Source organism: Corvus cornix, chromosome Z (genome assembly GCF_000738735.6).
Source record: "Corvus cornix cornix isolate S_Up_H32 chromosome Z, ASM73873v5, whole genome shotgun sequence".
Taxonomy (NCBI): domain Eukaryota; kingdom Metazoa; phylum Chordata; class Aves; order Passeriformes; family Corvidae; genus Corvus; species Corvus cornix.
The window spans coordinates 43,080,564-43,105,391 of NC_046357.1; the positions used below are offsets into that span (position 1 = coordinate 43,080,564).

Here is a 24,828-nt window from a genome sequence, read left to right on the forward strand (position 1 = left end):
ATGCTTCTTTTCTGTGTGCTGTCTCAATACATGCAGAAATTCACCTTAGGAGTCATACCTCTTCTTAGTGCCTCAGAGAAGAGCCTTGCTAATAATGTTACTCTGTATAGCTAATCCACTTACTGTAGTGGATTCTGTAGAGAAATACAACGATCTGTATTTTGCATATGCAAAATAGAGTGTAAGAGACTGGTGTGACACTTGTGAGACTGTACTACTTACTGTTTTTTAAAATACTGGAAACAAGAATAGTTATTGTAGATTTTTTTTTTCTCCTCTGCCATTTTATATTAGTTTTTGACTTACTATTCAAAGACTGTTTCTCACCTGACACTTCTGTGGGTTTTGGGAACCTCTGGGAGGTGGTGTGGGGAGAAATCCTTGGTACCTGTGTTGTAAATCAGCTATGAGGAAGGGGTTCACTGAGCAGTTGTCTCTCTTTTGAAATTCTCGATGAATTAAGTGGTTTTGGTACTGTGTGAAAAGGTACTGTGTGAAAAATTAAAGGGGGAGAGAAATATAAGAGAAATTCTGGCAGAAACATTCTTTCTAATTTTAGCCTCTAGTGCTTGAGCATACTAAGATGTTTCCAAAATCCCTGTTACCATCTCTGTCTGGAAGACTATTTAAAGGCGCTGCCGCTGTGTTATAGAACTTGGTGTGTGGTTAATTTATGCCTTTTCCTTAAGGTTTATCCACCTTCCTTCTGAAGGGTTTACTTAAGAATGTTGACTTAATTGTACGTTTTCTTTGATAAGTGAAGTAGAAAGCTCAATACTCTCTGTACTGTTGCACAAACAAAAAAAAAGTAATTTATTGTTTAACTTCCTGAAACAAAATGCTTTTTCTCTGTCATTGTTTCCCCAGTGGATTTGTGCATCTTTACATGTGTTCTATATACTTCTGTGAAACAGGAGCGCAGCTGTTGAGTAAATTGGTGAAGTTTATTGTTTTCAGTGTGTCACTTTTCTGTTACCAGAATTGGAAGGGAGACCTGTAATCTTACTGATTTTTTTTCTTAGACAGGGCTTTTTGAAGTACCTGGTATGAATCCATCTTTGTCAAAGCTGAAAACATTGAGTAGCTTCTGACCCTTCTCCTGCACTGCATCTCTCACTTCCCTCTTTCCTTTTTCACATAAGAGGAAGAAGGTGAAGCAAATGCATTGAATTTAATCTTTAATACTTCAGTTTACTCACTATGCCTTTTGATTTATTCATTTTTCATACTGTTCTGTTTGAGACTGGAAAACTTGCACATGGAAAAGTACACATGAAACTTTGGAGAAGGATATGGATGAAGTTCCTGATGGAATCCTGGTGTTAAAATATGAACTTAAACATACCAATATATCAGACAATATTTTAGAGAACTAAACTTGAGTTTAGTAATCTGTCACTGAGACTTCCTGTGCACTGTACACATTTGCTCATTTTAAATAAAACTTTGACATAGTTCTATGTGGGAATCCCTAAATTATTTTTGTGTATGTAGAGGTAATTCACAGGTCTGTTTTTAACTGATACTTAGCCAAGTTTCATCAAGACCTTTTTAGATCACCCATAGTCACTAGTTGTAAAGATGAGCTTGAAAATCTCGCTGGCAGCTCAGGGTGTTCTCCTGTCCTCCATGTGGCAGGTTGCAAACTCCGATGTCAAAGCTTGTGTATGAGTTATCGTTACAAGAACTCTGTAACTCTTGTTCAGTGTTTAAATGAGGTGAGTATGTCACGGATCGGTGAATGCAGATATTCTCTGCCAGCAGCCAACTGTTTGAACATGTCTGGTAGCATACCCTGCCTGATATCCTCTTGATAATACATGTAAGAGCTTACAAAGGTGGGGGGAGGTGGTGTTGTCTGTTGGTTTTGCATGCTTAGCCACAGTACAGAGATCATTTGGTAGCTGGTGCTGAGCACAGCCAACTGAACAATGCTGGAAACTTGGGGGTTGTTCAGCCACTGAGCTCTGTCACTTACTGCAGTAATAAGCTTTTCTTTGCGGTTTGTTAGATGCAGCTGCAGTGAGTTAGAACCAGGTTAAGTAAACTCAGCTGATCTGCTTTGAATGCTCTAGGTATGTTTGTCAAAAGTTACAGGCTTGCTTTCTTTTCAGGCCCTTACTGGAAAGAATGGGTAGTTACGGAAGCTAAACAAACTTTGAAGGGGACACGGTTTTTGAGTTTGACCTATGTTAGTTCTAAAAATTATCCCAAATTGCTTTTTTCTTTATGCAAGAGATAAAAATCAGCTGAGAAACTGGTAGTTTGTAGACAGACGTGATTTCTCTAACCTCTGATACTTAACAGTCTAAAAAGAGTTGCCATATGGGATGTCTTTATTGTGAGGACAGCCTCTGCTAGTTGAGAACCTTTCTGTGTTTAAGCACTTTCTGTGCCTAAACATTTTTAGCTATTTCTTATCTAAGTGAAGTTGTCATATGGCTTTAAATGAGAGCTGCTGTCATTGTCCAAAGATGTTGAAGAAAAGGGAGTTGTTTTCTCTGAATTTGATGGGGATGGTTACAGCAGCATTCTGTGCTGTTCTCTCTGCGGGGTGTTTTAGATCTCTGTTAAGAATGAGCTGAATAAATAAATTGATGTTACACCAGTGAAAAATGCAGCAAATTAAGACTAACCCCAGGCTGTATTTGTTTCAAGCCTTTCTGTTACAGTTGTTCAACCTTTTAACAACCTACTGAGATTTTGTAGGTTCAGTGGAGGTTACTGGGAGATGTGCCTGCCAAACCCTACTTCAGTAGTTCTTCATTCTCCTGTAGAGAGTTTAGACATAGCTGAGAGAAGTAACAGAATATTTGATACTTGCTTATGTTGAGTCCATTTTTCAGTAAGCTGTTGTATACAAATAGAATAATTCTCACAGAGCAGTTGTGTTTCCTTTCAAGATGTGCAGTAAAGAAAGCAAAAGCTAAACTTGTACATGCTTCTGTCCTCATGACTTTTTCAGCCTTTCCATGCACTGACTTCTTAGAAGTCTTTTCAACGCCAGAGCTTTGGTATGGTTAAATGAACTTTGGCAGTCACAAGATTTAAACTGGTGTTCTTTTAATATTTTTTCCTACAAATTCTTAGAATCATTAAGGTTGGAAAAGACCTCCAAGGTTATTGAGTCCAGTCTTTGACCAGGACATGACCATGTCACCTAAATTGTAGTACTCAGTGCCATGTCCAGTCACTTCTTGAGCACTTGCAGCAATCGTGAACTCTACCACCTCCCTGGGCAGCCCATTCCAATGTATAACAACCTTTTCAGTGAAGAAATTGCTCCCGATGTCCAACCTGAACCTTCTTCTGGCCCAGCTTGAGGCCATTTTCTCTTCTTGCTGGTTGCTTGGTAGAAGAGACTGACCCCCACCTGGCTATGGTCTCTTTCCAGGTAGTTGTAGAGAGTGGTAAGGTCGCCCCTGAGCCTCCTTTTCTCCAGACTAAACCAGAGCTCCTTCAGCCGCTCCTCATAGAACTTAGTCTCCAGACCCTTCACCAGTTCCTTTGCCCTTCTCTGGACTTGCTCCAGCATCTCCGTGTTTTTCATGAAGTGAGGGGCCCAGAAGTGGACACAGTATTCAAGGATCTGTACCATGTCTGATACAGCCCAGCATGCCATTGGCCTTCATGGCTACCTGGGCACATGCTGGGTCATGTTCAGCTGAATGCCAACCAGCAGCCCCAGGTCCTTTTCTGCTGTGCCACTTTCCAGGCAGTCTTCCTCAGCCTGTGGCGCTGTGTGGGGTTGTTGTGACCGAGGCAGGACCTGGCACCTGGCTTTGCTGCACCGCATGCCACTGGCCTTGGCCCGTGGATCCAGCCTGTCCATGTCCCTCTGCAAAGCATTACTGTCATCCAGCAGATCAACACTCCCACCCACGTGGTGTCGTTTGAGAACTTAACTGAGGGTGCACTTGGTCCACTCATCCAGATCATGAATAAAGATATTAACCAGGGCTGGGCCCAACACCGAGCTGTGGGGAACCCCAGTGGTGACTGTTGTCAACTGGATGTGGCACCATTCACCACCACTCTCTGGGCCCAGCCATCCAGGCAGTTCTTAACCTAGTGCACCTGTCCAAGCTATATATATATGTATGTCCAAGCTGCAGCTTCTTCAGGAGAAATTGAAATAATTTACTGCAGATGCAGTTGCAGTTAGCCTTAGGCAACTAGTCCTGATGAGCTGTCTTCATAGAGTAAAAGAGCTGTAGTTCACCAAAGTCTGAGCACTTGGACATCTTTCATCTGAGAAAGAGTTTTGCAGAACTGACTTGCAAGTAACATGTGACTGCATTTTGTACAGTATTTTTGCAGTGAGAAAAGCTTAAATTCCTTTTTTTTTTTTTTTAATTGATGCTTCTAGGAACTTACTCTTCTAGTATTTTGCCCAAAATCAAAGCAAAGAATAAACTTTTGAAGGTTAAAAGTTGAACCTTGACTGAAAGGTGCATTTAATACAGAATGGTATAAAATGTCTGCAGAGTGAATTAAGGAGATAAAAATCCTCTTTGACTTGTTGGTTTAAAAATAACCTAACAATAATGTCTTCTTTAATATTGCATCTATATAATGGGACAATGAAATACAGTTTTGATCTTTGAGGCAGAGATATGTGTGTTGTTAATACCAGAGCTGCTGGACTTATAGGTGTGGGTCTTCGTTTAGAAAATTGGTGGAAAGTAGTTATCTGCAGTGTGAAGAAGGAAAAGTCCTGGCTTTATGGCTGTGAGACAATATAGCTCTTCACAGGAACTAACTCCTTTCAAAGTTTACTTATCCTGCCTACAACTTCATTTCCAGAAGTGGGTGATTCTTATGGCTATGTTTTTATGTTCTTAGTTACGCTGTTCTTTTAACTACCTACATTTAAATTGTGGGCAGAAAAACTTAAATTACGTCTGTCCAACTGAATAGTGTGAACTAAATACTTTGCTTCCTGTTGTGCTGTGTTTTAGAGCTAGAATGTGCTGACATCCAATGACACAGACCATTTCAAACTCATCTGCATCTATTACAATTTGAATGATGTGTTCCAGGGTAATCTGGATGGCACTGTTTTGACGATGGCATCTAAGGAAGTTCAACTCCTACAAACAAAACCAAACTACATAAATAGTGTAACTTCTGTCTTTTTAACTGCTTTGTATTCCTGTGTATATTCAGTGGGAATATATGAGGTAGGACAGTGAGTGTCTGTATCTGATATCAGCAAGGTTTTTGATACTGACTGTAACACTCTGTTCAGATTCCTCCAAAGCACTGATGCCTTTTGACTTCTTGTCAGCATGTCTCCAGAGCTTACATTTGATGTTTGGGGGTTTTTTTCTCACTGTAGTAAAACACATTCTTGACTTTCCTTGTTAAGTATAGATATAAGTACCCTGTAGTTTAGGTGGTGCAATATAAACCACTGTCATCTTTTTTGCAAGATAAAGTGCCAGGAGGGAAGACGTGTACGGTTTCTAAAACAGTCTTCATTAACTTACTGATTCCCTTGTTTCACAAAACATCCAGTTCTCTGCCCAAGCATAATGTTCAGCCCATGAAAGTGAACCTTCTTCTGTTTTAGAAGTCTGCTTCATTATGAAACAAAGGCTAAAATGTCCAAACCTGGGTTCTTCTCTCCATGTTAGACTATATGTTGCAGTATAAAATCCATCTAGTTTATTTTGAGGTATTCTTTTAAGACTTGATAAGTCAGCCTTTGGGTGCCATGACAAATAATGTGATTTGACAGGTCTCCTTCAAAGGATGCTACAGATAAATGGGACAACTTTCTCATCTCAAACTTGTGTGCTGGGTGAAAGCAGAAGCCCTTCTGTGGTGCCTCAGAGTTGGTGCATTTCTGTAGTGAAATGGTAGTAAAATTATCCAGATTAGCCCATATAGGAAGCAAGCATATTGTAAATAGCATCAGCATCGTATTTTTCACCTGTTGATGTTCTCAAAGTAATGTTTTGGTATACTGTTGTGTATGTCCCTTTCCAAGCTCTTTCTTTCTACTGTAGTGTGTATTACAGGGAGATTTTTGGGGCATAGGTGACCTCCTAGAAGTTGAAATGCATTGATAAAGGGCAGAAAATTTTGAGTTAATTCAGAGCTGTGTGCTGTTGGTCTGACTTTGTTTATGCTGTCATGCTATCTTATAAGACTTCTTGTATCTCTTTTGCAAACAATTCTCTTGATTTTCCTTTGATATTGAAACTTGAGGATGTACACAGGGGAATAAATGAATTGGCAAAGATACAATTTCAGGTATGTGGGAGTCTGTTACAGTGGTGTACTTCTGTGGCTGTGTTTCTCTTGCTATTGAATAAGGCATAAGATTAGTTTTATGGTGAAGTGGGGTATTAGCTCAGTTTTTTGATGCAATGATAAATATCTAAGTGAAATTAGCTTTTCAAAACTAATTTGAAAGAAAATTGCCTAATCTAGAATTTGTTGTTACAAAATTTACTTTTTGGTAATATGTATATACAATGTTAAGAAACAGATAATAGAAATGTCAACTGCATAAATATATCAAGTTGTAGTTTTAATAGGTTTGTGTATAATACCTAGCATAGAATAATACATGAAAGAATAAAGCATGAGAGTCAAATTAAAATACATGGGTTAGCCCATGAAAGGAGCAAAGGTGTATTAAGGCAATTTAGTGATACATAGTTTAATGGTACTTGGTCTACTGGAGAAAACTAGGAGTGGGAGACAATCTAGCTGCAACTTTCTATGAAGAAAAGGTTAGAAGAAAGAGCTAGAGCATGTAGAAGCCAAGTGGCCCCATAAACTTCCTATTTATGGACAGCATAATAGGAAAATATGATTAGCAGTATTAATGATGATGTATTAAATTACTGAGAGTTTTAATGAGGAGTTCTGACATCTTGGCCTCTGTATTTCTCTGTTCTTGAATTCATGTTTGTGCGAGAATTCCCATCCCCAGAGGTCAGAAACCTTAAGACCTGGGCAAGATTTCTGTGGTGACTGAAAGCAAGAGCAAGATTATTTTAAACTAGAAAATCTTTAAATATTCATTGCTCTGCATTTTTAGTTGGATTATAGAAATAAAGATTTCTGCACGCAAGTCAGCACAGCATATGGATCTGTCATGTTATAGCTGTGTTGCATTATTCATTACTCATGGTATATCAGGATTAAGAAATAAAAGTTCTCTTCATCTGCTATAGGAAGCCTTTGTACTGCTTTCATGGAACCATGGTGACTTCCTACTCCAGGTGGCGCAGGAAGGGAAAAATCTTAGCTCCTGTTGAGCTTGTTTTATTTTTTTACTCAAAGATGTGATTATTGAGACCACTAAGAACACATCTTGGAGACTGAATAGTCAGTCTTTATCCGTAGCAGATTTTCAGAGCAAACTGGCCTTGGCCATGTTTTTTTTCATATTGGTTCACTATGAATTGTTAATAAGAATGGCTTGTTGATGTCTTCACTTTGTCTTGTTGATCTGAAATCTTTTTTTGAGAAGCGATGAAATAGAAGCCTTGTAACTGTAGGTGAAATGTCATCTGCTCTTGACTGAAGAGCGCAGAATATGCTGAATGGAAGTGTTTCAGTTTGAACAGTGTTTCCTTCTGTTCTTCCAAACTCTCATTCCCAGCTGTGGAAAAAAAAATGGCAGCTCAAGTCAGTTGTTCCCACAAGTCCCTGATTTTTGCCTTACATGCTACATTGAGGCCCTTCACCAAAGAGTGAAAGCAAGTATTCCATATTTGAATACTACTTAACATCTAAGATGTGATCCTAGGCCACTTTAGCAATTTTGGGTATCATGTCCAAGGCTGTTCAGGTAGCTTGTTTGTTGTCATATCTGCTGGAGTGCAGAATACTTGGCAAACCCCAGTACCTCTTATCCTATATTCTTAGTTGAGCTGTTGTCCTAGTGAAGATCTCCTCTTCCCCAGAGGGTTTCCTCAATGGAAAGATTAATGTTTCCTGTGCAAAAATGACTTGATTCAATGTATGGTTAATAGTGCATGTTCCAGTTTGGTTTGAGTACCTTTTTGTGTTGCACATAAGCTTTGCTTGTCATGAGTTTTGGACCTGAAAGAAGGATGCTGTGACATGTCAGTCTCTCAGGCCACTGATGGTCTGGGCTAATGGAGACGTCTGAGTGTGTAGGCATTGTGTTGCTGTCCAGCCTGATACCACTTTGAAAGTACTTGTAAAGAAGGGTATAGAGGAAGGGAGAGGCGTGGAGATGACTGGTTTCTGACTTTCAGCTGCTTGCATTTTTTCCCCTCTTTGTCTGGTGTTGAGGATGTCATTTTTTGAGCTAACTAACAATATACATGAGGGTTTAAGGGGTACAGATACTAAGTCATGCAACTTTTCCCTTGTCTAAACTACATCTGAGCTAAAAGTTCCCTGTTAGAGAACAAAAACTCCCCTGAAGGGAGGACATTGAGGGGATTCATCCTGCGGTTTGAAGGGTGGGGCTGTGATGGAGATACCAAGATCATGCCCTGTGGATCTGCTGAGGTGCACCTCTGATGGATTGTCTGTGAATGCTAGTGCGTTTTGGGCCTAACTATCTCTCTGGTTTCCTTGAGCTTTGAGCAAGGAGTGCTGCCATGAAAAGCAAGCACAAGAGAACTGTTCCTCTGACTTTGTCTTCCTTATCCTGGAAGATGAATCCTGTCATCCATTGTTGGGCCCTCTGTTGCAGGGAAGAAAGTTGAGTGCATGAGGGACAAAACCATGTAGGTGTGTTGTCCTTCAGGAAGAGAGTAAATGGAGTAGTGGGTGGCCTTGAAGTTGACACGCTTTCCTGATTAGGAGGAGCCTGTTTTTCTAACTTGTGTTTTTTGATTTGTATATCTCTTCAGTCAGACTAACTTGGTTTGCTTCCTCTCTCTTGGTAAAACATCAGCTTTTGAAATTGTCAGTGGCAAAGAAGGATGTAATTGCAGTATGAAAGGGGGAAAAGTTTTACATGGCCCAACTGGAATACTGAGGTAAATGCTGAAAAATTGAAGTAGGCATCCTAGCCAGTTCAAGTGGATGTTGACTTTGAAACCCTTCAACCTATCAAATTTCTATATTTGAAGAGTCATCAAGTTGTCTCCTTTCACCTCATTGAATCTTCTGTTTTGTTGTGTTAGTAGGCTCCAGAGGACTGCAGATGTATAAGGCTGAAATGAAATGTCTGCAATAAAATACAGTTACCTCTTGAAGAATATATATTCATTTTGACAGAGCTGTATTGCCTTGGAGAGCACTTTGCTAGAAGGTTGTGAGAGCTAACACAGGAGACTAGGACAGCAAATAAGAGCAATAAACAGTTGGCAAGATTTTGTGACTGGTAGAGTGCAGTTGAAAAATCTTTCCTGTTAAAAATCAGTCTTATTTAAAGTATTGGTTAAGTCTGGAGTTGTTCACAGCTTATTTATTGAGATCTGAATAGTTTGTGTGATCCAGTCACAGTTTTGGTGAAACTCCTTCTGAACATCAGTATTGGCTGTGTTCAAACAGCCTCAACTTGACATTTAGTTAAAATTACAAATATAACCAAAGTAATCATTTTCCCTTAGCTGGCTTTGAACTTTTTTTATAGGAAGGAGGGCAATGAAAAGAAAGAGTGTAATTTTGTGCTGAGTTTTGGAGGTTTTTTCTAGTATATGAGCTAATTAGTAATGCATGTTGATGCTATCTTGCTCAGGGAATTAGTTATGTTGGTAGAAGTGGTTGTGTGTCTAAATTGACCTGAATAATTAGGAACGTAAAAATGGTTACACTTTTGGAGTCTCACTTGAACTGATACCTTAATGGAATGGAGGTGCTTGTTTTCTTTACAGAAGACTGTTAGAGTTGATCTTTCTAATGTGGTTTCTAGGAAAACTTAAGTTACCTTGTGTGTTTTCCTCTTTTGACCCTACCTGATAGGATAATCAGTAATTTCAGTCAGAAGTAGTCCTGTATTTTCTCTAGATTAGTCCATTGTCAAGCAATGTCCTTGCCTTGCTGTACATGCATTATTTTTTCAGAACTGCTTACAAGTATTTGTTGGCTTCATTCCTAACACATAGTTGCTTTAGTAGGGCATTGTTTAGAGTATCCTAATACTCTTCAGTATCTTGTAGGAATGTCAAGAGTTTCCAAAAGCACTTCATACTGAGTGAAGACTTTTTTCTTTTAATATATGTATACATTTTTAGTGTTCCTGCAGATATTTACATTGAGTAAATAATTTGCACTTTCTTCCTGCTTTTAGTGTCACCAGCACAATTAAGCTCTTTTATGCCTCTATTAATAGCTGTTTATTGTTCAAGTGTCTGCAGTTGTTCAGTTTTCTTCTCACTGCTTACCTGGAATAGGACAGTCTGCTTTGGCTGCCTCTTCATTCCTGCTGAAATCTTCTGCAGATTAACTTCTGCAGCAGCAATCACAAGGGTGAATTACAATCCTTTTGCCTAAATTTCATATAATTTTTTTTTCATAATCATCTTCATTTTCTTCACTTACTTCAACTCATCATGACTTTGAGGCCAAGATACAGAAATGTTAAGTGGTATTACTTCTTTAGTGATTCATTGAAAAGGCAGTGTGAAAAGGTTCCCCTTCTAAGCTACCACTTCTGAGAGGCTAGAAGTTGCTATTGTTGCAAAGGACTCAACCTGTCTTATCTTAATTGCTATTGTTTACATTAGTAACTATTTAAGTTACTTGAAAATTTGATACCACCTCATTATCAGAAAAATTCTAAGTTTTCTGTGCAGTTTTTGTCTTTCATCTATCTTACCAAAGTTCTTCCATATAACTTAGCATAGATCAAGAGATACTGTTCTGGTTCATTCTCCTGAGCTGCATGAGTTCTCATCAGGCAATATCCTTATGTAGTTTGTGCTGCAGATTTTTAAATAGTGCAGTGGAGGGAACAGCAAATGAATGTACATGCAGGTGGGGAGGGCTGCTAATGGAGAAATGGCGATTTATGCTAATGAAGAAAACGTGAAAATAGAGACAAAGAAATAAGCATTGTTTACCCTGTTTGTGCAGACTCACCAAGCACAAGATGTGCTGTTAATGTGTGGACCTCAGAGTAACCATCAAGCTTTCCTTGACAACAATTCTTCTTGTAGGGAAACTGAAAGAGTGAGTAGTGTTTTGTTCTGACAGTCAAGGTTGTTAACTGAAGACATGCCCTCTGGCCTGTGTGTGCCTTTACCCATACAGGGCTTTGGGATGTTCTAGCAACCTATGTAATAGCTTTTGCATACGCTGGATTGAACAGTCTCTGACTATAAAACCTATGTTATCTCTTACTGTACAACTTTTTTGAGCGTGCATGAATTAGTACTGTTCTTTCATGCATGCTTGTAGGATACCTGACCATTTGTAAAAAAGGAGTTCTTCAAATTAACACTCTAGTAAAGATAAAAATCACTAAGGGGAAGCATGAAGAGTTGCAGCTATTCAAAGTATTAATAAATCTGCACTTAAAATTTTAATACCCCAAATTTTTTTTTTTTTGGTGAGTTCTATTTTTTTAAAGCAAAATTCAGCATCTGTATTGTGCCAGATCTTACCTTTCTCTGACCCCTCAAATAATGATGATGGCTTGGTGTTTTTTTTTTTTTTTGCGTAACATGTTTAGCAACAGTTCTCACAGACAAGAAACAACTTAGCCTTGTTAAAATGCATTAACTACTGTTGTAAGTCAAAGTAGATGGAATAAATCCTTTGGAAAGAGAACAACTTCATTACAAGCAGAGACCAAAGTTCTGGTTTAGACCTTTCTGTCTGGAAGAAATAAAGAATACTGTACGCAGCCAGAGGTGTTTCTTGTTCTGGAGTTTGGTATTATGAAAACAAAATCTATAGTATTTGCTTGTGCAAATGGTGATGTGTTGTAATTGATGCATGCTTCTATTGCACTGGGAAACAGGATGGAAGGGCAAACACTAAATTCTAAAGCATGCTCTGAAGGTTTCCTGGTATGTAAGCCTTTAGGAGAATCTTCAGGAGCATGTTTAGCATCTCTTAGGACTTCATCAAGAGCACTGTATGAGCTGTGACCCTTGAGGCTGGAGGCATCTCGTGGTCTAGCTTGGGTTGCCCCTGAACAGTGGTAACATATTGAAAGAGGCAGATGTGTTTAGTATCTGCTGGCCTAAATTCAGAGTGTAATCACCTTTTTGTAATAATACCACTTAGAAGTATGTAGTGTAATCGGGGCAGGCATCTCTGCAGTGATTTTTTGGTGTGTTGTCTATAAGTACAATTAAATTTTGACTATAAAACCTATGTGAAATGATTTCTTGCCCAGCAATGACCAGGATGAACAAGTATGAATTGAAACAGGTGGTAGAAAGACTTTGGCCAGAAGTCATGCACTAAACGTTTCTCCCTAGCATGTGTATGCATGTGAGGAGGTAAAGGTGGTTGAAGGCTTATCTGTTTTGTCACCTCCTTGGTTCTGTCTCAACACTGCCAGTATCCAGCGTCAGCCTGCATTTTCAGCTGAGCATGAATAGTTGAGTATGTTATGCCCAAAGTACCTGTGTTGCAGAGAAAGTTAGTAAGCCACTGTGACTATTGTTTAGCCAGTCTTCATCTTCCTTGCTCCACTATATTTTCTAAAGCTCTCATATAAAAATCTGCTGTTATAATTGGAACTGTTCTATGGCAACCAGAACTAATTACATAAACCATATGGCTTTTGAACTTCCGATGTCTTTTCTCTTGAAAAACAAAAAAAGCCTATTTGCTTCTCTGCTAGGCAAACCTTACTCATGACTTGCTTGAACTGCAGCTAATTAGAAACTGGCATTCCGTTAATGCCGTAAACAGTGTTCGAGTGTTTGGGTTTAAAATCTTACCTGTGCTTGGTGAACTAGACGTAAGTTTATTGAAAGACAGATTGCTGCCATGTACTGTGTGTTAAAGAGAACCACTCAGTTTGCTGAACTGAACAACTGTGTCTTTAGTTCTGCTTCTTTTCAGCATTATAGAGAAAGCAGATTTACTTGGTCAACTTGACTTTATTGTTCTCCTCTTAATCTGAATGTATTTTAAGACAAACTTTTCCTTAGTAGGTATAGAACCCTGTTTCTTGAACATAATGGTTTTATAGGTTTTGAATGCAGTAACTGCTAAGCTGTTTTAATAACCTGAAGTGTAATATTGTCTCTGAGGCCAATAGTCAAAAACTGAATTAGCTTTTTTTAATGGTACTGGAGATTATTCAGTAGTTCAGTATTTTAAAGCCTTTTTGGGGGAAGGGGGAAGAAAAGTCACAGTTCAAGTTCTGTGTTAATGTGCTGTTTTAGTACAGTGTTAAGGCTGAAAATTCATTTCAGAAAGCTTTTTTTTTTTTTCTAGAATGTAATTAGCTATAGTTAATATTGTTTTTAGGTCAGGTAGAAGTGTAAATAAAATGGTAAGAACTCCAGTTTTCCAAATTAGACATAAGAGAGCAGTCTGTATGTCTTCGAATGTAATAAAAATGGTAGAAGAATAGTTAGAGCAAAATACATTTTTGAGACATAATGGTTTTTTTAGTCAGAGAACTGACTTGCACGCTGATTGCAAGTGCTGTATAGAATGCTTCAGTGCAGATAAATGTGTTATGCAAGCTGAAAGTACCTCAAATGACAGGTGCTCTTGGCTTTCTTTGAGAAGTGCGGCAGTGTTTGAGAGAACAGTGGAGTCTCTAGTGAGTAAACTGAAGTACTGTACAAACAAGTAAGCTGTCCTATTGAAGTTTTCTATCTGCAGCCTGTGGTTCACAGGAAACAAATAATCTGTGGAGTCATGCTGCTTTGCTGAGAACCATAGAGATCCAAATACATTATCTTGCATACGTCACTACAGTCTTTGTAGGACAGCGTTTTGGACACTGTTTTAAAGCAATCTTCTTAATAAGGCTTGTCTCAACTTAAAAGAAGTCAGTTGGGACTTCCAGATTTTATTCATGGTAGTAAGCAGTTTATCAACATACTTGCCTATGAACCAATGGAGAGCTTGAGAAGTTGTTACTGTTGGTTTTGGGTTGAGACCACAGCAAATGGCATGCAAACTTGAAGTTGATACCAAAGCCTCACTATTTTGCATGAAAAGGTGATTGAAGGTTTTTATTAACCTAAGTTAAAAATAAAGACCAGACATGAAGTCTGCTAACCATATGGACTTTGGTAGCAAACTGACATGAAAAGTAATTTGCACCATTTTAAACCAGAAATAAGCTTTGAAGTACGTCTTTATAAACCCTGGATGCCGCAGCCTTCTGAAACCTAAGTCTTTTTTTATCAAGTTTAGACTTACCTCATCTGCTAACCATGGGCAAGAAGGATCTCTTTACTAACAGCAATCTTAAGCTGTGACAGTGGTCAGGAGTCTTTCTATTTGTTCCTATTGTGGTTATATTTCACATCTGGACTACCTGTAGTCATCTGCAAATGGCCTATTAGCTTTTGTGGTATCCTTCTAGCACTGTTCAATGTAAATCCAACTGGATTTTCAGTGATGTTTTAGTTAAAGAGCAATCTTCTTGGTTACCAAAATACTCTTATGAAAAACACTTGCATGTTTGTTCCAGTTATTCCACTTGATAAATCCTTGACTCCACTGCCACTGGTGATACGTGCAGTGGTACTTTTAAACATGTATTGCAAGGAAACTTAGTGAATACCATCTGCACAAGATTTTAATTTACTTAATTTTTAAAACATAGGATTTTTAAGAATGGACTGGATTCTAACAAAGTCATTTGTCATCTTTGTGTATTTTTTTTTTCCTGTGGGCTGGGAAAGACATGTAAGGGGAGCTATCTTTCAGTAGTGCATGATCATCTTATATGCTGATGGAAAAATCAACTCACTGTATTTCCTTTCTTTCCTCTTCAGTCTTGAAGATTTAAAAATCTGTTTTGTGGTATAGTTTCTTTTAGGCTGATGTGGTTCTGGAGGTAGTTCCCAGGGTAGATGCAGGGGTAACTAGACTGCATTATCTTTTAAATCTTCTTAAAAATAAGCATCTTATTTCACATAAGAGGAATAATTTTACATCTGAATTTGTAAAGATTAGATTGGAATTGCCTCAAATCCAATTAAGCCACACTGCATGGACATGCTGGGAATATAAATGCAATTACTGTAAATTTGTACAAACTGATTTGTTGCATTATCTTGCTAATCTAACATACGGTACTTTTTGTGTCCATATTGCAGACGGCAACTCCAAACTAACATGGCAGTCAGACTGTGTGATGTGGCTTCTCTGCTTAGAAGTGGTTCGTGGGCAGCAGAGCCTTGGACTGGGGTCTGTGGGACTTTTCTTAAATTCTGTAGGCTACTTTTTTACATGTTAATAGTGCTGAGGCCATACCAAAGTCTTATAACCTTCCATTTGGAATGCTAACTCGCTTATATGTTTCATTATAGGCTGTAGGTGGTGTTCCTATTCTGTGAGAGCCTAGAGTACACGGGCATACCAAGACAACTTTTTCTGTAATACGGTGATCTCCTGTAGAAATTACACTGCAGAGGCTTGCCTTTCTTCTAATGTCAATTAGATTTTAGTACTAATTGAAAATACATGGTGGATAATTGAAGAGTAGTATTGTACTAAAATGGTTTTGGTATGGTCTGAATACTAACTTGCAGTAACTTTTAAAACCTGTATACTTGTGTTTTTATGATTACTATTTTAAAAGTATATTTGCCAGTCTATTCTAAGAATTTTTTAAAAACTGTAAATTTATCTCGAACTATTTTTCTGAGTGAAAAATATTTAGTGCTTTGTCTTTTATGAACAGTTCTCTTAAGCCTATTAGTGGGGTATGCATTATTTGTAAAACATTAGTATCACTTTATTCAGAGCAGATGGTTCTATAGCTGAGAGATGCTGAAATTTTCAGCACACACAGGCTACTGCAGCTGTTCACTTGAATGTTGGCTTAGGATCTCATTCTTGCCACCTGAACATGAAAATAAATGTGCAATTAAGAGAGAATTGTTTGTTGTCCTTGCTATAAATCCTGCTAATTTTGATCAATGAACACTTCAAATTTGAGAATAAAAGACGAAAAGGGGAAAAAGGCAATCCTGCAGAGCCTCAGAGCACAGCATTGGTGACTACTACCTTTAACAGATATGCTAACGTTTTGAAAAGTAATTTATCTTAATTGGGATAATCTACTTTATCATCTTTGCAGTGGACTTGTTTCATCAGTGCCAGGAGCAGGTTACCCCTTGGAGTTTGTCACAAGGGAAGAAAATGTTGTTCCAGTTGTAGCTCTTCAGAAAAACTAGATCACGCTTTTCTAATGAGTGTTCTTAATAGATGTATCCCTTTTTTGCGTTGTGCTGAAGTAACCTCTTGAAAAATACTTCTGTATGCAGAACACAGAAATGTGTTCCCAGGAATGTCTAAGTTGTACTTCTAATAAGAAACTCAACTTACCCCCTCTCGTGTTACTAGGAAGTTCAGTTATGCAGTCCCTGAACACAGTTGACCTTATCAGCTGTTTGGATATGCACTGATTCCATATGGTGCTTTAAACAGGACTGTTAGGACAGACCCTTCAGAGGTCCTGATGCTGCTCTGTGATTTTACAAGAGGCTTTTTCTTGAACTCCTCTTAGCAGTTTAATTATGAGGTTGAGTTTCAGTGATTGATGGATTTCTATAGTGAACTTCTTGTGTTGAAATATGTATTTCTGGAGAATTAACTTACATAGTTTTCTCTTGCATGTTGTCCTGGATAGTTGGTCTCAAACAGGGTAGGCTGCCCAAATCTTAGATATTAGCATGCCATTAAAAATCCATTGTATTTACCAGCTGCTGCCATTCAGTCACTGACTGAGATGGCAGAGAGCCTTTTGTATATATGGCAGCTTGTGGACAAGTACTTGTTTACAAGTCCTCCAAATTATTTCTGTTGCATCTTGCAATCATACAGTCAGTTATTTTGGGGTGAGACACAGTAGAATCAGAATGGTTTGAGCTTAAAGTACATTAGAGACTCTCTAACTCTAATGCACTTGCCATGAACAGGGACACCCCCCACTAGATCAGGTTGCTCAAAGCTCCATCCAACCTGACCTTGAATATTTCAAGGGATGGGGCATCCATAGCCTCTCTGGGTAGGTGCCTTCCCACCCTCACGGTAAAGAATTTCTTCCTAATATGTAATGTAAAGCTACTCTCTTTCAGTTTGAAGACATTCCCCTTTGTCCTGTCACTACATGCTCTTCAAAAATGTCTCTTTCCATCTTTCTTGTTAGCTCCCTTCAGGTACTAAACGGCCGCAATTAGGCCACCCCAAAGTCTTCTCTTTTCCAGGCTGAATAAACCTGATTCTCTCAGCATTTTGCCGCAGGAGACACGCTCCATGCCTCTAATCCATGCCCTCCTCTGGACTCACTCCAGCAGGTCCATGTCCTTCCTGTGCTGGGACCCCAGAGCTGGATGCAGTGTTCCAGGTGGGGTCTCACCAGGGCAGAGCAGAGGGGCAGAATCCCCTCCCTCCCCTGCTGCCCACGCTGCCTTGGATGCAGCCCAGGGCCTGTTTGGCTTTCTGGGCTGTGGGTGCTCATGGCTGGGTCATGTCCAGCCTCTCACCCACCAGCATCCCCAAATCCTTCTCAAAGGGCTGCCCTCCATCTGTTCATCCCCAGCCTATGCTGATAACTGGGAATGTCCTGACCCAGGTGCAGTACCTTGTTCTTGGTCTTGTTAAACCTCATGAGATTCCCATGGGTCCACTTTTTGAGCTTGTCCAGGTCCCTCTGGATGGCATCCTGAGCTTCAGGAGTGTCAACAGCACCACGCAGCTTGGGGCCATCTGCAGACTTGTGAAGGGTACACTCAATGCATTTGTCTGTGTTATCAGTGAAGACACTGAATAGCACTGGTTCCAGTATGGACCCCTGAGGGACTCCACTTGTCACTGATGTCCATTGAGTCTCTGAGCTATTGACCACCACCTCTAGATGCTACTGTCCAATCCCTTTCTTATCCATCTATTAATCTACCCATAAATATTACCCCTTTTAGAGATTAAGATGTAGAGGAATGTGTCAAAGGCTTTACAGAAGGCCAGATAAATGACATCTGTAGCCCTTCCCTTGTCCACTGATGGAGTCACTTCATCACAGAAAGGCCACTGCATTGGTCAAGCCGAACTTGCCCTTGGTGCAGCCATGCTGGCTGTCTCAAATAGCTTCCCTGTTCTCCATCTGCCTTAGCACAGGTTCTAGGAGGATCTCTTCTGTGATCTTCCAGACACAGAGTAGTTCTGGAGTGATCTAAAAGTAAATCAAGTTCAAGATTCAAATTTAATTGTTCTCAGAGTTCAGGGAAGGGAAGAAATATGAAAGAGGAATTGTCAGTTTTGTCAATTGAAAGCATTTAGAAACCTGATTCCTGTGGTGACAGAAGTTTGGCATGGATGTTATCAAGGAAGAGTGTATTTTCCATGGCAGCACATTCATATATTCTCAAGTATCTCTTTAAAGTACTAATCTTGACTTCTGCTATTTCTCATGAGATATACTCTTTGGATACAGTTAATGCCCACCTCTTTTTGAAAATAATCAAATGCTATTACCTTAAAAGCTGCGTTTCATGTTATTTCAGGAACCAGTTGTAAGTTTATAGAAATGATTACTCTTGTGACAGTGCAGTTTTCTTTGGTAACTTCTATAAGAGAAAGGCTGTGATTCCCCTAAATGAAGGGAATGGCAGAGGATGGAAACTAAGCTTTGAGTGCTAATTTTATTTTGTGAGCTTGTAAAAGATACAGTTTATTTGACTGCAAGCTTTTAAAGTATTTTCTTGACTAACAGTTTAACATCCTTCTGTATTGGTGTTTGTTTGGGTTTTTTTCATGCATGTAAAGGCAGTATATGGCCTTGGCAGTACCATTTCTGCCTAGTGACAGGTCTTTTAGGTTCTTGATTGGATTCTCCTACTAGATGCTGAAATATGAATTTTGATGGTTCTTGTTTTCTATATTTTTCATCAGGTAATTGCTGCCATGGAAACACAACTGTCTAATGGACCAACTTGTAATAACACAGCCCATGGTTCAGCCACCATAAACAATTGCTCATCACCAGTTGATTCTGGGAACACAGAAGACAGCAAGACCAATTTAATAGTCAACTACCTTCCACAGAACATGACACAAGAGGAACTGAAGAGTCTGTTTGGCAGCATTGGGGAGATAGAATCCTGCAAGCTGGTCAGGGACAAAATAACAGGTATGTTTGTTTTGGAGTTTTCTGTATCTTTTCATTTTTCTAAGCAGTGAACTCTCAGATAGTGTTCCGCAATTCTCTTAAGTAATGGAATAAAGGCAGAGGGAACCAATGCTGATGCTGCTACTCAGAAGGAACTTAGATTAATAATTTTTTGGATTATATACCCCAAAATTAAGCATCTGTATTGGCATTTCATTTAGATTAATTTGAGTGCTATAAATGCTAACAGGACATTTAAACCTGTGCTTTGCAGTACTAGGAAAGAAGATTTCACATGTGGAAAAGCAGATATAAGGTTTCCTTGAACTTTAATTCAACCTCGTTTAAGTTGACTTCAGCTCTTGTTGATGCAAAGCTGCTTCTTTTCAGGGATGCAGGTAATGAAGCTTGTACCTTGGAAAAAGGGCAGATTACCTTACTTCATAGGTAAAGCTGCTTTTGCATTGCAGCACTTGAACAGTTTCTTTAGGATGCCCACTTGAATCAATTTGTGCTCTTTGGCTTCCTTCTTATTAAACAGTCTCTGGCTGACTTCTGTTGGCATAATGTTGTTGGGTTCCCCTATGCCTCTGAATAACCAGCAGATTACTTACTCTTAGGATGTTAGGTAGTGGGATGGGGAAATCTGTGAAGTACCCTGTTTTTTTAGCATGTTAGTCTGGGATACTGAAATCACTGGTTTTAGTTGTTCTGGCCTGACTAAACCTCAGAGTAATCTTTGCTCTTCAGTGTGAAGAATACTGAATGTTCTTGGGGATGCCAAAGAAACCAGACTGGGCTGATGCCACAACTTGCTGTCTTCAGGTGAAATATTGTTGATGGAGAAAACAAGCCTGTTTTCTCTGTAGGTGATGAATTCAGTGCTTTGAAACAAAATGTCCCTTCCTTAGGTGTTTTCCTGACCTCTTGTTCTGGGACTGGAAAGATGTAACTGGTACTTCATCAGTTAATGGGATGGCTATTCAAAGACAGTTCGTCTCTGTCTGGCATATCCCACATATTTAGCATTCCTTGTCAAAATTGCTTAGGAATTACTTCAGAAGCTACTGCAGGCCCACAGAAGTGACCCTCAAGATCTTAATGATCAATGTCCAAAGTGTCCACATCCTTACACAATGGGTCTGATGTTCTGTTTGCCAGAAGCCACCATTGCTGCTACATAGTTTCAAAAGACTCCTTACCTGGAAATGGAGCTAGTCTTAATTGTAGACCTCTTGTTTCAAGGTGCGCTGTTTTCTATATAGCATGAATTGATGTCTTAGAAGGATCCTGAATTTAAATTACATTCTCAGTAGCTGAGAACTCCAGAGTTGAAACTAATGGAGATAGTTTTTCTGCTTACCAGAGAGCAGCTCCTCAGCTTTGAGGCATACTTTCAGCTGTTAGCAAAAATGCTGCATCAGTCTTATTCCAAAAGGTTTTAGTATTTTAAGGGAGATTGAGAAATATGGTGCCTGACCTTGTAACTGCATTGGGAGCATATTTCTGATTTAAGTAGCCTGGAGCAAGATAACAGATGCTGAGGAGAAAGCTCTTTAGTTCCAGTCCTGTTCTTACTCATTTTCAGGTTTTCTTCAGAGAGTTCTTGAAAAGAAAATTTTTCTTCTAAATCCAGAACAGGGATTGTTACCAGGCTCTATGAAGGAAGAGATTTGGCACGAATGTCAGAGTTTTATAGGTTTAATTCCTCTGTTAAAATGTAATTCTTTTTGTCCTTCTTAAATGAATTGTCATGAGCGCTAGTTACTTGTTGAGTACATTTAAATGATAAATTTAGGGTAGCACAGAGGTTGAAATACACTCCTGTACTTACACTATCACCGAGGTCTGTAATGACTTGTGTCTCCACCTCTCTGTGCCTGCTAGTTTGGAAACAGAGTGGAGTTTGGTGGCAGCACATGAGAGCCAGTCCAGTCTTGTCTTTGGCTTAGAGTGGTACCATCCTGTAAGCTTGATTTCAATGAGTGTGTTTTGCTTCATGGCCGCTATCACTGGTGGGTAAGGCCAACAATAGGGAGGAAGTAACCATAGCCCACAGATCTCTGGGGCAGAGATCAGCTTGTGTACCCCAAAGGGCATCCACTGGGACCCTGTGTGAGGTGTGATCTCTGCAGCTGTGCCCAGTAGAAACCACAGTCCTGTCCTGAGAGTCAGAGTTAGAGCCGTGATTACTGGATTGCCAGTGCCATGTGTTATCTTGAGGCCAGCCACTGTTACCTTGACCCAAATACTCATGAGCATTCAGTGGATTTGAAACAAGTTATCTCCCACCGTATTACTTAGTACTCACTCTGTGATCACATCCGCAACAATGAAGTGCACATGCATTATCATAGAATCACAGAATGGTTTGAGTTGGATGGAACCTTAACGTGCATCTGATTCCAATGTCCTTGCCATGGGTAGGGACACCTCCCACTTACAAGTGAACTGCCCCATTTCCTTGAAGCTGTCAGCATACTCTAGGATTGAGAGGAGTTGAACTTGAAGGCCTTCCTGCCCTGGAGAACCTGTTGAAGGGGAAGGGGCACCCTGGAGCTCACTTACTGATTTTTTGTGAACAGTTTGAAGTCCAAATCCTGATTATTTTATTGATTTTTAGCTAGGGGTTTACTTGTGAATAAGGTAAGAGAGAAAGCTCATCTGTGAAGGTTTCTGATGGTCATCTCCAAGCATGTACTTAATGAGCACAACTTTCTGTTGGGGCAACATTAGTAACTGAAGTGAATTCTGCTTTCTCTATTAGTGGAAAACCATTGCAAGTCTTATCAGTAAGAATTAAGATAGCTGATTGGTGTTTTGTTGTTTTAGTGAAGGTAATTAAATTAAATGTTGATGGTATTGAATATTTTAAAGGGTGCTGAAGAAGAGTCTCTCTTCATGTGAGAATCCCACTGACAACAGCATCTGATAAGTGGGTCATGAACGTCACTTTTATCTTCACTTACTAACCAGAGAATCTGTCAGGAATGAGTCATTGTGCCTAGATATTTTAGAGTCTGTGTTAACTCTTACATGCTTTTCACTAATGCAGATGTATGTCAATACAAATTACAAAACTGCTGCTTAAGTTAATTGTGGTTGTACAATGGGTAGGAGACCCTGGTCTCAGCAAAGCAACATAACTGAATACCAGTCAGCCACTCTAGATAGCTGTTTAATTTACCTTAAGTGCTGCTACATGTTTAAGGCAGCAGAGATAACATTTATCATATAATGATAACGTTTTATGTAATCTAATGTTAGGCATGTATAATTTTAAAAAATAACCTAAAAATACTCTTAAATGTTAGGGAAGGGGGTAAAATGGGATGAAACTTAATTATTGGAACTGTCCCTGGTCAGGCACTTGAAAGCACATGCTTTCTCCTTGCACAAGATAGATGGATTTAGCAGCTTTTGAAAAAATAGAAGACAGTAGTAGCTACCACTTAAAATATGAGAGATACCATAGTATGGTAAACATTTTCTGGACCTACTTTTCTGAAACTTGAATATAGGTAAAAATGTGACTGTAGTCTCCTTAAAAAAAACCCAACAAAGTACATTCTTTTACCTCCCACTGTTTTTAGTACAAATTCAGCTGTACGTGTGGAAGATTAATGCCTAATTTTCACATCATGGAATAATCTCCCTGTTTTCAGAAGTGCTTGTGGCATTGTTAGCTAAACTGAAACTCGTGGAATATAGAATCCTTAATTTCGGAAAGCAGCTAACTGGGATGTCTTAAACTTGTCTTCAAAGCTCTGGTATATGCTCATAAAATTCACAACTCATTTGCTTTAAAAGAGAACCTGCTTGTGAGTAGGTCTGGTTTTCTTGTCTCCTTAACTGTGTTTGAACTACTAATAATGCTTATATGTGGATTTCATTTGCAGTTTAGGATGTCTGTCTAGAAAGTGAGACAGGATGTGCTTAGGGACCTAGCCTGGGACTGTATTTCACATTCATAGAGTTGTGTATGAGCTGTGAAGCTGTGGTAATACTGTTACCTTTAGTACAAGGAGACAGCTGCTCTGCACCTGAAAACTTCATTATTTCCTGCTGCCTTCTACCATCTCTGCTTGAAGATAAAGTCTACTTTAGGACATTCCTGCTGATCGCTGTTACATGGCATGTTTTTCAGACTTGATCCAGCTGCCTTACTGTGGAGCTTACATGTTGGTTGAAAGCCTGATCCTCTTACACACCTTTTTCAAAAAAATCTGTGTTCCTGTTTGGCTTGTGGCCGGTAACTGTCCATCACATTGTGGTGGCATTTCTTTACGGTGAACATTATAGGCTCACGGGGTAAAATTCAAGTCTTACGTGACCCCTTAAAAATTTCATAGACTTTTTCAGTCTAGAGTACAATCCAGAGTGCTGTAGTCTAGTCTACAGTACATTGTGATGGACACTGATGTAGAGGAAGGGTCACATTTCTATCTCTTACACCTATTTCTGTAAGACTAAAGCCAACAGGATATCTTGTTTGATTTGTAAATTTAATCTTGTCCTCTTGAAGATAATAGTTTCGCAGATACTTTGAAGTACTCTCTCATTCCTGTGTTTCACAAAGTGAAGTTGTAAAATGCAGCACACAATTCAGATGTCTAGAACTGTCATTGTAGAAAAACTGCCTGAAAGTTGAACACTTCCATAAAATTGTTGAAGCAGCTATGTCAGTATGTTTGCAACTAAAGCTTGTACAGAGAATTTTAGTTCTCATGCATGTTCTCTGTTTTCATTGAAGTACCATGGTAATAAATGCAAAGGATTCTGAGTTGGTCAGAGAAATAGAAAAAAAAAATATCTAGAGTTGTGCGTGGTGTCATCAGATGGTGTGTGTGTTGTTCACAGTGGTAACACTGGTCACAATTCAGTGTGGGCCGTGTATATGTTTACAGTCAGTGCAGTGTTAGGAGGGAGTCTGCTCTATCAGATCCTTGGTTATGGAGCACTCAGTCTTCTCTGGTGCAGAGTCAGAGGAAACACTTGCCACAATGCTGATTTATAGTCTGCCAAAGCAGCTGAGGCTGTGACTTGGAGAAGGATTTTCTCTTCTGAGGGGTGAGTGCCCTGTTTCAACAGAGCACAGCTGAAACCCTGATTTCTTAGAGATGGCTTTTATGCTTGCTGTGACTTGTTCAGCAATCTTCTGGTAATCAAGGGAAACCTATTTATGTCCTCAGTGGAAGCAATACAAAGTGTGTTATCTGACTGGCTGCTTGAATCTAGAACATGTGACACTTGTTAACCTCTGTAGTGTTCTCTCTTTCTATCATAACATTGTGAATGTTAGTGTCTGGCAAGGGCAGAGCCGTTGGAAACCTTATGCCTTGTCAGTGCTACTGCACATCTAAAACTCCTGACTTTGAAAGTGATCTCAGTTGAGGCTGGACTGCCAGTTTCTTTCAAGTCTCTTGTCACTGTTGCTCTGAGCAGTGTTAGCTTTCTCTTCAACTCTAATAAATCTTTCACTTCCCTTAATGGAATTTTTAATTTTAGGGCATCTAAACCTTACAGGAAGGTGGGGAAAAAAATATGATCGTGCCTTAATCTGAGGCTCTTAATCTGGGGCTTCTTGCTTCCTTGAAGATAAGGTAGGGGGCCAGGTA

At 39.3% G+C, this 24,828-nt stretch overlaps 1 protein-coding gene across 10 annotated transcripts in view; it reads left to right on the forward strand.

The window, feature by feature from the left end:
• Positions 1–24,828, forward strand: part of ELAVL2 (ELAV like RNA binding protein 2) — a 93,397-nt gene that overhangs the window by 26,560 nt on the left and 42,009 nt on the right. For 6 of the 10 annotated variants that reach the window (XM_039567212.1, XM_039567213.1, XM_010401346.4 and 3 more), the window contains exons 2-3: positions 15,195–15,285; positions 18,994–19,231. In XM_039567212.1, the coding sequence (XP_039423146.1) occupies positions 15,214–15,285; positions 18,994–19,231 (310 nt within the window). In that variant the 5' untranslated portion in view covers positions 15,195–15,213. Of the gene's footprint in view, positions 1–5,764; positions 15,286–18,993; positions 19,232–24,828 lie in introns of those variants that run through there. The other 4 variants (XM_039567214.1, XM_039567215.1, XM_010401352.3 and 1 more) reach the window with 2 other exon arrangements.